This window comes from Manis pentadactyla, chromosome 1 (assembly GCF_030020395.1).
Source record: "Manis pentadactyla isolate mManPen7 chromosome 1, mManPen7.hap1, whole genome shotgun sequence".
Classification (NCBI taxonomy): Eukaryota; Metazoa; Chordata; class Mammalia; order Pholidota; family Manidae; genus Manis; species Manis pentadactyla.
This window is the reverse complement of record NC_080019.1, coordinates 111,149,281-111,164,290: the sequence shown is the minus strand read 5'-3', so window position 1 is coordinate 111,164,290 and position 15,010 is coordinate 111,149,281. Positions and strand designations below refer to the sequence as shown.

At 32.6% G+C, this 15,010-nt stretch overlaps 1 protein-coding gene across 2 annotated transcripts in view; it reads left to right on the top strand.

Annotated features, from left to right (window-relative positions):
- CCDC39 (coiled-coil domain containing 39) overlaps positions 1 to 15,010 on the top strand; it is a 39,116-nt gene that overhangs the window by 15,666 nt on the left and 8,440 nt on the right. For both annotated transcript variants that reach the window (XM_057500261.1, XM_057500266.1), the window contains 9 exons: positions 387 to 479; positions 577 to 705; positions 3,340 to 3,531; positions 5,435 to 5,538; positions 5,856 to 5,988; positions 8,388 to 8,582; positions 9,494 to 9,658; positions 12,150 to 12,287; positions 14,077 to 14,285. In XM_057500261.1, the coding sequence (XP_057356244.1) occupies positions 387 to 479; positions 577 to 705; positions 3,340 to 3,531; positions 5,435 to 5,538; positions 5,856 to 5,988; positions 8,388 to 8,582; positions 9,494 to 9,658; positions 12,150 to 12,287; positions 14,077 to 14,285 (1,358 nt within the window). The remainder of the gene's footprint in view (positions 1 to 386; positions 480 to 576; positions 706 to 3,339; positions 3,532 to 5,434; positions 5,539 to 5,855; positions 5,989 to 8,387; positions 8,583 to 9,493; positions 9,659 to 12,149; positions 12,288 to 14,076; positions 14,286 to 15,010) is intronic.

The following is a 15,010-nucleotide window of genomic DNA, read 5'->3' as shown; positions in this document are numbered from 1 at the left end:
TAAGTTTTACAGATCCTTCTTGGTCTATTTTCTTTACAACTTGGTTCAGTAACACTGTTAATACTTTAGTATTATGAAACAAGCTATTTTCTATAATTCTATAATACATATAATACAAAATACATTATTTTAAATAATTTTAAATGGCAAATCATTGTTTAATCTTTTTACTAACTTTAAAAAGTATGAAAAGCCTTTTCAGAAACAGCTGAGTTTTCATTGAAGCCCTCTGGAGTTAAAAGATCATAAACATAGATTATTTTGTAGTTTTAGATATTAAATAACTGCATATCTATAATATAATAATACTTAATGAGAGATATGCTAACAGCTTTTCAATTAATAAAATAATGATGTGAATATTTTTGCTTGTATTTACATCACAGGCACTGACCCTGCAGTTAGAAAGACTGACTTTGGAAAGTAATCAGAGAAGAAAGGTGCTCGACAACGAACTCACAGAGACTCTAAGTGCACAGGTTGGTCCAGTGAAGATTTTTACTTCTTAGATGGCAAAGGGATGTTTTCAGACGCACTTATAACTCACAGAAATGTTATTTGCTCTCTATTTTACAGTTAGAACTGGATAAAGCAGCACAAGATTTTCGTAAGATTCATAACGAAAGACAAGAACTCATTAAACAATGGGAGAACACAATAGAGCAGATGCAGAAGAGAGATAGAGACATCGATAACTGTGCCTTGGTAAAGTCTTTCATTTGTCCTTGCAATGTACAACTCTGTCTCTTTTGCATTTAATTCATTCATTTCAAGTGTAAATGACATTGCTATTTGAAAGTCACTTCTGTAGCAGGATTCAACAGTTTTGATAAATATTTTTCAGAGCTGATTCTATGTCCATTTAGAACTGTGATTTTATGAAGATTATTTGCTTATGGTTTTATAATGCCTAAGACTGTATTCTGCCATCTCTGAAATGTGGAACAAAAGAAAGGCAATAGATAACGTACTGTAGTAAAACCATTTCCCTGACTTACACATGGTTGTCCAAGGTACCTTGGATTTCATATGTATGCTGTTTGCAGTAATCACAGCTGTAGGGAAATGAGCCTCATGGGCAGCCAAGAAACAAGGAGGGAGAGTCAGGAAAGAAACCTGGACTGTAATAGTTTCACCCTTGACGCTGAGGCACCCATAATGGTGTAGAAGCAGGAATACCACACTGATCGAACACAGACCTGGTTATCTTTCGCTACTTTCAGAGATAATTTAGGGGGACTTCTTTGGGAAATCATTAACGGGTAAAATAGTAGCGAGTAAAAATGGGAAGATTAGGGAAAGTTCAGAAAGAATTGAGGAAAAAAGAAGATAGATGAGAAGATGTGTTAACTTTTATTCTGGATCTACTCCATAGAAAGGCAATTGGCAAGTGGCTTAGGTCACTAGGAGTTTGGAATTCTGGTATCTGGATGTGGTTTACTTGTTATATGTAATTTCTATACATTATTCTTTTATTTTTAAATTCTTTAAGCAACCAACATTTATTAACAAAATGAGTTATGCCTCCCTAGGAAGGAAAGGGGGAACCAGTCTTTAACCATGAGTTCCCCCTAATTCTTCATGCTGATGTTGGTCTCCTGCTTGACTTCTTATTGTCCAACATCAAGTCCTGACTGCTTCTTCTGTGTAAATCAAATGTGCCAGATCCAGGATTGCAGATCCACAAGTGCATTCTCATACAACCCCACAGTAAATTGACTCAGCCTGCTGATGTGGCAGAATACAAATGTGTGGCTCCCTGATCATATTCACAGTTATTCCTTACTTATGGGTTGACATCTCCTGGCTGTCTGTATTGTAAAGAGACAGAGAAGAGTGCAAAGAAGTAGCACTCTTTGGTATGCTTCTGAGTGTTTAACAACTGGCTCCTGATTTGTAGCATTTCTCATTTTTGTGGTGAAACTACTTCGATACCAGCATGACTCCTCTGAACTCATAGTTGAGAAGAGATGTGTAAGTCAGTTCTGATCAGCCAGTGACAGCCAGTTCACACCACTAGAGGATTTAATCTTTTATTCTTCTTCCTCCAAAACAGTTCCTGCCTTCTTATGTCTTCTTAGCAGAAGTCTAACCATATGATCCTGAATTAGCCTCTTATGAGAAACTTTTACATTATTTAGAAAAGCGAAAATATTTTTCTGTTATACTTTTATTCCAGTGTAGAAGTTTTGGGATATTACTTCTTAGCATCACTCAACTGTGAATAGAAAGCACTGTTAAAAAATGTGAAATTTGAAGTAGGTATTAAAGCATCTGATTAAATGGTAGAAAAATCAATATAAGGCAGGAAATTCTGGAATGATTGTTTGACATATATAAACTTAGAAAGTTTCAATTTGTCCTGTGATTGAATGAACACAGTAATATATAGTATGCTACAATTATAGAATGTTAACTTTTATAGAGAACATATGGGAATAGTAGATTAAACAAAGTTAAAATGTTTTTGTAAAATGCAATGCATCTCGGATATATATTCATTTAATATGCTAATATGTAGATTATATGTAGCATTTCTAAAACTTACTGACTTTTTTTTCATTCCCCAGCTCTACACTCTTCTTTGTTCCACATTGCTTAAAAGTTGACCCTCTTTAACATGACAGTTAAAAAATTGAGTATCTTCACAATTTGGCCCTAACCTCTACCTTCTAACCTCATCCCTTTCATCTGTACTCACCCCTTCTTAATATATCACCATTTCATTCCTGCCCACCCATTTATGCATCTCCATTTACCCTTTCAGGCATGACTCAAGTGAAGCCTCTTAGGTAATGCCTTTTAATGATTCTCCTTGGGTGGACTTGATCTTATCTTTGTTCCCATTACACTTTGTCCACCTCTCAGTTACTACTTTGTATATTCTATTTATTTTGTATCCTCAAAACCAGCAAAAAGCCTAAGTGAAGGCATTCTTATTGGAACCAATAACTAAAATGTTATTCTCAAAACATGAAAAAATTGGTCCTATGAAATACTTAAAAAATTTCATTGAAGTCCAACTTTGTGAAAAATATTCAACACTGTTATTTTTTAGATGTCACCTTTCATTTATAAAAGAGTGACATCTTTCTCATCTCTTTAGGAAAGTACCAGATAGGTGAAAGAAAATATAGAGACCTTTAAAAATATGAGCTTATAGATATTGGTCTGTAGCATAATATTGTTTTTACTCATATAAAAATAGTCTATTAAAAATTTTCTCAAAAAGTTTTGGTACAATAGATACTGACTACAATAATTTTAAAAAACTAAACTTACAGTATTAGTTTTGTTCATTGTATTAAGCATGTATATAACATATTTTTAAAATTCTAGGCATTAGCAAGGATAAAGCAGGAAAAAAGAGAAAAAGAAAGTTTGGTTAAGGAAAAGATCAAGTTTTTGGAAAGTGAGATTGGGAATAACACAGAGTATGAGAAAAGAATTTCTGTTGCTGATCGTAAAGTTTTAAGATGTAGAAATGAATACCAGCGTCATGAAATGAATAGAAATCAGCTGAAGGATGAGGTATGTCAACAAAAAAGACTTTGTTTATGACAAATGATTATAAAAAATAAGCATAAAGGCTTTCATTTGATTAAGGAATTAATTGCCTTCTTGCTCTTCTGGCTATGTTCGTTCATGATGTGGGACTTGCGGATACTCGGATTGATGCCCTGATAGGTGAAGGCAATGGGATGCTGTGCACATCACAGGTGGTGTCAAGGCTTCCACTGGAGTCGTGCAGTGCGTGACATGCAGCTCCAGAAGGCTCTAGACTAGAAGTCATAGTTAAAAGATAACTGGCAAATGGGCAAAAGTGAAGATGAATATTGACATTAGTGAAAACGTGGAGTGTCTTTCCAGTGCTACGTGTGTGTGGTTGTTTTAACTCTCAATTTCTAGGTGGAGCTCCCTGCTCACATTCAATTTCTGACCTTGTCAAGGAATAATATTTCAGTCTGGCAGTGGAACAATGTAGTGGTAAAATACCTTGAAACAGACTAAGAGAGAACAAAACTTCTGTTTTGTTCCTTTCTTCCATGCCAATGAGATCATTCCACAGGGAGAGGCAGAAATTGGCTTAGCAACAGGGGGAATATTTATGAAATTTGTGCCTTGAAGGCGTATCATCTAAAGTTACCACTGCTTGGGTGGGAAATTAGAATATTGTAGAACATTTTATTCTTTAAGTTGTTATATTTTTTACCTGGGATGAGAAAGGACAGATTTTTTTCTGCCTAAAGAGAATAATTAAGATTCTAAAAAAGTTAAGTGAATTTCTGGTCTAAATTAAATATCCCTGCTAATAGCTCATTTTAAAAAATTTTGAAGATTAAACCGATTGCAGAAAAGAATGCAGGGATTTATTCATTTATTCATTCATAATTTGAGATATAATTCACTTATCAAAATTCACTCTTTTAAAGTATACAATTTAGTGATTTTTTGGTATTTCACAGAATTGTGAAACCATCACCAATGTCTAATTTGAGAATACTTTGTCTTTCAAAAAGAATCCCCATACCACTTAGCAATCACTCTCTTTTCCCCACTCCTAAGGAGCCCTGGCAACTACTAATCTACTTTCTGTCTATTGATTTGCCTATTTTGGACATTTCAGATAAATTAAATCATATAATATATGTAGTCTTTTGTGTCTGGATTCTTTCACTTACATAATATTTTCCAGGTTCATCCATGTTGTAGCATTTATCAATACTTTATTTTTTTCTTCAAATTTTTTTATTGTGGTTTCATGACTTACATTCAGGTTTTTGATCCATTTTGAGTTTACTTTTGTATATGGGGTTAGACAATAATCCAGTTTCATTCTCTTGTATGTAGCTGTCCAGTTTTGCCAACACCAGTTGTTGAAGAGGCTGTCATTTCCCCATTGTATATCCATGGCTCCTTTATCATATATTATTTTATTTATTTTTGTTATTGTTGAGTTTTAGAAGTTCTCTATTTATTCTGGATATTAATCCTTCATCAGATATATGACTTGTAAATATTTTCTCCTATTCTGTGGATTGCCTTTTTACTCTCTTAATTTGTCTTTTGATGCACAAAAGTTCATAATTTTGATTAAGTACAATTTGTGTATTTTTTCTTTTGTTGCCTGTGCCTTTGGTGTCATATCCAAGAAATCACTGCCCAATCCAGTGGCATGAAGCTTTTGTTCTGTGTATCTTGAACACATAAATATAGATCTGTATAATTTGTCAGTGTCATACAAGTCACTTAAAATTTAATATCATATCAAAAATAAAAACTGTTAGTATGTACTACGGGAAAATGTTTACTGTGTTTATGGATGTGTTGTAGGCTAAAAATTAATGTGTTCAGGATAGAACTTCTCAGAAATGAAATTAATTTCTAATAAAAAGAGTAAATATATAATTTCTGTCTGTTAACTAAAAAATAGCTGGATTCTTTAAAAGCCACTGTAAATAGAAGTTCCAGTGATTTAGAAGCCCTGAGGAAAAATATTTCCAAAATAAAGATGGACATTCATGAAAAAGCAACAAGGTGAGAAAAAAAGATATTTAAATGTTTATAGTTTTTTACTACTTCTAGAAATATCATTAAATGTTTAAGCTTTTTGTTAAATAACTGTTAAACTATAGCTAGTAAATTTTTAAGCTTAAAATTTTTTTTCCTGGGTTTCTTATCACAGGCTTAGAGCAATATTTTTATGGCATATTAAATACATATTGGTAATAAAAGGTTTATGGCAAAAGAAACCTTCAAGTTATATGAAGAAATCTTAGGATAAACTATTCCTCATTTGTTTGCATTAATAATTTTTAGACGTTTTCCATTTTTTCCTCATGAATCCTCTGTAGGTTACACAAAATTAAAAATCATAATCAGATTGTAAGAAAAAAATTAAAGCAGATAACTGAGAAAACTATGTCTGTAGAAGAAAAAGCTACCAATTTGGAAGATATACTAAGGGAGGAGGAAAAAGGAATAAAGGTAAAGTTCACTTTCAATTTTTAAAAAATCACAACAAATTTAGCTATAGTGAATTAATTAGACCCTTGAGGTCAGAGGAGTAGGCATTCTTTTAAGAGGCTCTACTTTCTGGTGTGATCCCATTTGTAATCAGAGTTGTTGATGATGAACCTCTTTTTACATACTGCTTGTGAAGATGTTCCTGACCTTCTCTTCTTAAGCTCCTAATTCTCCATTTACTTCACTTTCAGCCTTTAACTTAGGTATTTTCTTTAAAAGGTAGTCTGTGTATCTTAGATTCCATGCCATCCCAATGCCTCATGTGTCCATGTCTCTCCTTATCATCTGTATATATTTTCATATATTGCAAATGTACCTTGAAATGTATCCTTATTTTACAACCGATTTCCACCTGTTTATCATCTTTTTTGTTTGTGATCAAGTTCTCCCTGGTGGTCTACTTTCATTACTTGTTTTTCTTCATCATTGACTGTCTCTTTAACATCTCAGTCTGGCACCATTTATTGGTAAGCAGGCTTTTAAATGCTATCTATCATTTTACTAAACCTTAATCTTTTTGGCATATTGGTAGCATTAAAGCCAGTTTTTGTTGTGTGACCTGACAATGTACACACTATGTCTTACTTTTACTCTTTTTTTGAGGGGGAGTCAGAGCAGCTGAAGATGGTGGCAAAATCCCCCATTTGCTGATGAGGCCTATGTCAAATATGGTTTCACTTATATTTGGATAGCATCCAAGTTTCTCACTGGGTAGTTTCATGTTTCAGATTCCTGCATAATGAAATCATGCAGCAATCTTGACTTTAATGGTATTTGAGTCCAGATCATAACAGTATTTTTCAAAACCTTCATTTTTTACCCCCTAAGAGTGTGATTTTGTGTAACACAGGAGATGGGACAATATTAGAACTTTCTAGAAATCTGTGGAATTCATATGAAATAGACCTTTAGATTACAGAATTAAAAACTAGTGACACTTTTGAAGAAATTCGCTGAATTAAAAAAAAATAAGATTGGCAGTATGCGTACTGACTGTGTTCTAGCAGGCTTGTGTTCATAATCTTGGTTTTTTAGCTTTTGGCTTTTTTTGTTCGCTTGTTTGGAAACATCCTAACCCCATATATTTTGGAGATGTACTGTGTTATTCACTACCAAGCACTAACTTTAAAATTCTGCTAGACAATCTTTGAGAAGGTCTTAAACCCAATGAAAACCATCTACTGTATGAAAAATCATGTATTTTATAATTGTATTTCCTGATTTGTGAAAATTTAACCATGCCAATTATAGACTTCTTTTGTTTCACTGGTTGCCAAAGGGAAATATGCTTATCTGAGTATAAAAACACAGAAAAAAATTATTTCAACATTTAAAAATTATAACTTTAATAGATCTTGGTAGGAGATCTATTTGAAGCCTAAAATACATTGGTGATGAATGAAGTCTTGAGGTCAAGACAGATGTTCCTACTGAGAAACGATCAGTGGGAATGGAGGACAGGTTTCTATTTCCTAGTTGGCTGCACATGCAGGGAGGCCACCTGGAGGCAAGGTATGAGTAAGGGGTAGTGCCAGTACTGCGTTGGGGCCAGCCCCTTCCAGCGACCAAGAGCTGATGGTTAAATTTTCTGGAATTTTGCAGGTCAGCTGCTAACCATAGGTTGTTATAAATTATATAGACTTAGAATTAAATTATATTAAAAACAAAAGTAATAACTCCTCAGCACTCATCACTTCCAAATTATTTTACTACATTTTACTACTGTCTATGCTCTTAAGGATGCCTAAGGTTATTTAACATCTGTTATATCTGTGTAGTGGAAATAATATGTTAGGGTCTGAATATCTCTTGCCAATTTTGCATTTAATGGAATCGTTAGTAGCTTAAATTAGCCAAAGTGGGAATATTTGTACCATAGAAATCAGCTTCTTCTCCTTAACCTCCCATCCACTGAAAAGTTGGTGGTTAAATATTTATCTGCTCACTGGATATTGCCTAAAACAAGGTGGGAGATTGGGTGATGTGATTTCTTCACTTTAACACACTTAAGACTTCACTAAACTTTGTGAATTTATAAGCTGTGTGTCTCCAGTATATTTCATTTCCTAAGGAATACCAGCGGAATGGCTAAGTCCTAAGGCTAGTGTGACATGGGATAGAATTAAGATGACAGATGAAGGTACAAAATATTGGAATGGAAAACTACTTTTCTAGTCTACTAGAATGGAGTAGACTATAAGAAATGTTGGGGATTTGTTGAAATTGTCAGAAGGGGTTTATATTCTCAAGGGCTAAAATGTTTGGGGGGATTATTTATAAGCTGCTAAATTACAATGTTCACATAATAAAACATTTCAAGGTATTATACTTTCATTAATAACTATTATTTTTATCACCAGGAAGTGGAAGTTCAGTTGAACATAGTGAAAGATGTGCTGTTTAAGAAAGTTCAGGAATTACAGACTGAGAATATGAAGGAAAAAGCTATTGTATCAGAAATTGAAGGAACCCGTTCCTCTTTAAAGCACCTCAACTATCAGTTACATAAACTGGATTTTGAGACCTTGAAGCAGCAAGAAATTATGTATAATCAGGTAGATGTTATTTTTATGGATATCTTCCATATTGATATTATAGTTATGATAGTAAAGTATCCAAAAAAAAGCAAAGATTTCTAACACTCTTAGATAAACAGATGACATATCATGTTAGACCATTAGTAGGATGAGGGACTCTTAAAAGCTACATTTTTCTCCATCTGAAATAAACAGGTAAGAGGATAGATAACTTAGTGACAGAGAACCATGCTTTAAAGGAACCTGGGACAACTGGACCTGAGTAAGACAAAACAAGGAGTGGGGTATCTAAAACCTAGAAAATTACATGTTGATTCTTGGTTGTGCAATCAGACTTCCCTACCTCTACCCCTAGACCAATAGATTAAGTGTATTAAGTATTTTTCCTTATTTGTTCTATTTATACATTCTGACTCATATTCATTTCTTAATATCCTCCCTCTCTACTTCTTGATTTCTCCATCCAATATATTCTTTGTTTCTCAACGTTACAGATAATAAAGTATAATTTTAAAAATAAGTCATTAGAAATTCATCATATTTGAGCCTTTCATGGCTTATAATTTATGACTCTTATTTTGCACCCCTTAGGAAATGTCCACTCATAAATCCATGTCCATGGAAATCTAATAGATTTATTGAGGTTCCGTCATGGCAGTATGATAAATAGCCCCTAAGTGATTTTGCTGTATTTTCACATTACTTCTGTGTCACTATCATGTACCCCGGTTGCTGAAGAATAGTTTGCTCTTCTCCCTTAGAGAAAGAAAGATTTTATCCTATCTATTACTGATGGATTAAAGTGACTGTAGTAAATAATGGCACCCAAACCAAACTCATAGGAAAGTATTCATTCTGTTTTTACATTTGTAGAGATAGTTTTAACTATCTGTTTCTCCTTACTAATTTAATTTTAAAAACTGTAACAGGATTTTTACATTCAACAAGTGGAGCGCCGAATGTCACGGTTGAAGGGAGAAATTAATTCAGAAGAAAAACAAGCCCTTGAGTCAAAAATTGTTGATCTTAAAAAGACATTGGATGAGAAAAAATCTACATTAAGCCTTTTGGAAACACAGATCACGAAGCTTCATGTAAGTCAAAAAATACTCTGTATGCTCAAGTACTCTAGTCCCTAGTCCTTCTGTTTTAAGTCTAACATGTTCCTAAGACTTTACTTTGGATAGGATGATGGCCAAGCTACCCCATATATAACAAACATATGAACTAATGTTTGTGTTTCTATACTATGAAAATATAACATTACTGTTGATTATGCATTTACTATATGCTAAATATATTATGTGAATTTAGTATTTTATTTAATTTAATCCTTATAAATGCCTAGTGAGGAAGATATTATTACTTGTTTTACAGTTTAAGTAACTTGTCCACAGTTACGCAGCTTGTACACAGAGAGCTAGGATTTGATCCCTGGTCCATGTGACTCCAAAATACTCTTAAATAGTACATGACTAGAATTATTTGTAAATTCCAGTTTTCTATTATGGATCTGCCATAACAACATGATTGGTCTTTATCTCTGAAATGATATCTAAAAGAAGCTGTTCTTTTATGGGTCATTCTTTTATGTGTCATCTATTATTATTATTGAAATACTTAGTTATAGTATTTCAAATGACTACATTTTTGTTAATAAGGTGAAAATGTTCTTCTTTAGATATTTGAATGTTTATGGTAATATAAAACCTATGTTAGGGGAACCTTTGTAATATAAAAACTGTGTTAGAGTTTAACTGGAAAGTAAGAGTGAAGGAGTGAGTGTGGACCTGAATGGGGTAACTCCAAACGGTAGGTTATTTAAACAGCTGGAAAGGCTAGTGATGAGTGTCCCCTAGTGCTCGTAAGAAGATTGCCTTGAATTCCTTTAGGGCTACAAAGATAAAAGGAGCTATTACTTTTATAAATTTTCTTAAAAATTTTAAGATGACAAAAATTTGGTTTGGAGTACTTTGAAGACTGGTAAAAAAAATTTAAAACTGTCTTCTTGGTTTAGTGGAAAAGAACACGTGTTTGAATCAGAAAGAACTGGTATTGAATGTCAAAGTTATATGACTACTGCTATGTTAACTTTTCTGAGCCAAATTCGCTCATCTATCAAGTGAAAAAAAATTAGTATTATTTTATGGATTTGGGAGAATTATGAGGAATATATATCTTTTACATATTTACATAGTGCTTTCAGTAGGTACTCAATAAATGGTATTGTTTTAACTATATAGAATATAAGAATACCAATGCCTGCAGAATAATAGGAGGGTGACTTTTGTAACTGAACTGTTTTCTTGACCCTGGCCTGAACTTTGTCTGTTTTGTTGTGTGGGGATGGTTCCAGTGTTCCCCCTTTTACCTACCCTGGAGCTCTGTCCATTATGTGATTGGCTAGTACTTATGCCTATCCCAACTCTGGTTTTCACAGGTAAATAAATAGAAATGCAAGTGAATTTTTGAAGATATTAAAGCTAGTTAACCTTCTAATGAAGGTTGCTCTTCTCAATTGTAGCATCAGATTGTAAAGTCATTCTGTATTCCTTCCTCTATGCCACTTCATCTCTTACTTCGCATAATAGAAGCTAACTTTTTTTCTGGTCAAAATCACCTTAAACTTTTTTTTTGTTCTAAAAGTTAGTTTTATAAAAATCACATATTTTGCAAATAATTGCTCTTTTTACTCTCTGCATTCTTATGCCCCTGTTACTTCTTGAGAAATACAGGCAATGAGAAAGGCAGAGGGAGGGAGGAAGGGAGGAAGACACAGGAAGACAGAGTGAGAGAGAGAGATCCTGAAACTACCCAGAAGGACTAAGAGCACAAACCCTGTCTGGGGTCTGGGTGGGTGGAGGGACGTAAACTGGTATAAAGCTAGAAAACCGGTATCAGGGTATGTGTGACCATTTATGCATTCAATGGAATTAGAACTTATCTAGCATTTTTCTCTAGCAATATGTGATATTATATGTAATAATAATAATACATGACACTTCTATGTGTCAAATACTGTTGTACAGTGTTACTTTGACAGTAACTTCTGTAACCCTCACAACAACACAGGGAGGTAGGTATTGGTATCTATTTTAGAAATGAAGAAACTGAAGCAAAACACATTGTCCACCAGGGTCAGATGGCTAATATGTACTTAAGGCTGATTCCAGAGCTTGTACTGTTAACCAAGACCCCATACTTTCTCAGTCTGTTGATGTTTTTACTTCCTGGGACTTGAAATGAATTCCTGAAGGTGAACCATGTATTCAAACAAAGCTTGGTTTCCTCTTCTGTTTCTCCCCATAAATGGTGATTATATAATAATTCAGGTTGAATTGTAATCATACATAATATTTCCTAGAATTATTGAACTCAAACATTAATCAATAATAAAAATGAAGATGTTCCTATATAAATATCCATGTATGTTAATATTAGAGAAACTGGATCATGAACAATGATATTAAAAATATGATTGTAAATATTTAATGGAACATGTAATTTAATGTAAGATGTTTGATAGTATGTATTGAATATTGTTATTTAAAATATATATTTATGTACCTTTATTCCTTTTTACAGAATGATCTTTACTTTATCAAGAAGTCAAATAGTAAAAATTGTGATGAAAAACAGTCCCTTACAACCAAAATAAGTGAACTAAACCTTTTCAATGACAGATCAGAGAAAGAACTTAATAAAGCCAAAGTTTTGAAACAGGTAAAATAAAATCATATGTGTATATAATAATAAAAAAGTTTTTATGCTAACTGTAGAAAATTTTCTTAAAAAGTTACTATAAAGTACACTGTACACAAGACAGTGTTAAAATATATTATTTTCTTCCAGTCTTTTGAAGAAAACTGGCTTTATATATTTAAAAATTTTTTAACATATTATTTCCAAAGCATTAAGTAATCTTTAAAACTATTTTTAAAGGTTTCCCACAGCCCATTACATGAAGTTGCCATTACTTAACCATTCCCTTTTTCTTGTATATGTGTTAGTATCATATACTAGAGTCGTGTACTATGCACATATATTGTACAGTTGCTCAATGAATTGCTGAAGATAAATTGCTAGCTGTAAAATTATGGTTCAGAAAGAATGAATATATTCTTGATATACATATATATATATATATATATATATATATATATATATGGTGTCTTGAAATTATTTTTAAGACAAATTGTCCTTCAGAGGGTTCAATTAATACTCCCACCAGCAGTGCAGAAGCATGCTACTTTGCTTACTACCTCCAAGGCTGGATATTATAATTTATAAAATTGCCGTCAATTCAATGGGCAAACATGGTATCTCATTGTTTTAGTCTGCATTCTAAATGTCATTGACATTTGCAAACATTTTATGTTCAAACAACATTTAAAATATTTGTGTTTCAATAAAAATGCTTAAGACATTTTTTTCTGGTATGTTCCATGATTTTTTTGGGAGGGGGATTTCTAGTTAATTATCATGGCCCATATTCCCATGGACATTTATATTTTTTAATTGCTTTGCAAAAGACCTTTGTATGTAAAAATCTGAATTCTGTCGTAAATATTGTATTTTTCCCATTTGGCTTTACATTTTTATTCCTTTTTTCTGACATAAAAACATTAACATAAAATATTTAAGTGTTTTTCCTTGTATAATTTTTATGCTTAGAAATTTGTCACAGTAAAAATCAAAGAAATGTTTACTATTTCTAGTAGCTGCATTGGTTTTATCTCAAGTTTTTTCATTCATCTGGAATATATTTTTGATACATTTGAGATGTAGGGGGTCTAATCTTTTCTCTTACTGAAAAGCTGTGTTTTTAAATAAATTCGTATATTGTGGAGTATTTGTTCTGGCCTTTTTATTCTGAAAATTGATATATTTGTGTACTCTTGTGTCATATTCTACTCATGACTGAATTGTTTTAAAATAAAAATTTATACATTATTTTGTGAGGTTTAGAGTATAAAAATGCCCATCCATAGGACTTTATGTATTTTGTGGATATTGTAAGTTTCAATTTTTAGGAATAACTTCTTTCTTTTGATTTTTTTAGTAAAACATTTAGAATTGAGCTTTAATAGAGGCATGGAATAGACATTGAACTCTTTTTTTTATTTGAATAAACCCCTTTCTTAAAGAGAAAAAAAAGGAAGGAAAAGAAGAAGAGAAATGAAAAGGGAAAGAATCATGACTTGGACAATCTAAATTTCTTTTTTTGGTATCATTAATATAAAATCATATGAGCAACATCGTGGTTACTAGATTCCCCCCATTATTAAGTCCCCACCACATACCCCATTATAGTCACTGTCCATCAGCGTAGTAAGATGCTATAGAGTCACTACTTGGACAACCTAAATTTAACCCTAGGTATCTTGGTCAGTGGTCAAATTAGAGAAAGTTATGTTTTCAAATTTGGCTTTTTTTTTAGCAATAATATATTTTTTCAGTTGGATATAAAAATCAATTATTTGAATATTTCACAATTTTATTATGTTCATAGGATTTGATGATAGAAGACAATCTTTTAAAACTTGAAGTTAAACGTACTCGAGAAATGCTTCATAGTAAGGCAGAAGAAGTTCTTTCGATGGAAAAAAGAAAACAGCAGTTATACACTGCTATGGAGGAACGAACTGAGGAAATTAAGGTTCACAAAACAATGCTTGCATCACAAATAAGATATGTTGATCAAGAACGGCAAAACATCAGGTAATAACTGGAGTTTTCAAATACTGCAAAAGAATTTTGGAGATATAAGGGTGGTGTCAGAACTGACTGTTCCCTCTTCTATCCTGGAAGTCTGTGCTTTTCTTAGTAATTTGAAAAGGCTTTTAATATAATATAGAACATATTTTAGCCATAAACTTATGGTGTTCCCTCTCTCTTTCCTTTGGCTGACTCATTTTTTAGGTTCTTCCTTTTACACTAACATCATTAATTGCCTTGGAATTGATTTGCATGTATAGCTGTAGTAAGATTTTCCATTACAAATACCCTGTAATTGTGTTTATTGAAGCACTTTTTCCCTAGAGGTTTTGCATATTTTTTGTAAGATTTATTTCTGGCTACATGCTATTGTTTTAAGTGTTACTTTTTAATGTTATCTTCTTTTAAAACACTTCAATTTTGGTTTGTTGCTGGCATATAGAAACACAATTGATTTCTGTATATTAAGTATCCAACAGCCTTGCTTAAACTCTTATTAATTCTAACAATTGATCTGTAGATTCTAATTCCTAGATAGTTCATTCATATCATTTGCAAATAACAGTTTTTGTCTTCCTTTTCTATCTTTATAACTTTTCTTTTTCTTGCTTTATTACCCTTGTTATCTAACCTCTAGTTCAGTGCTGAACAGCAGTGGGGATTGCAGGTACCCTTGTCTTATGCCTGATCTGAAAGGGAAAGTTTTCATTGTTTTAACATTAAGTGTG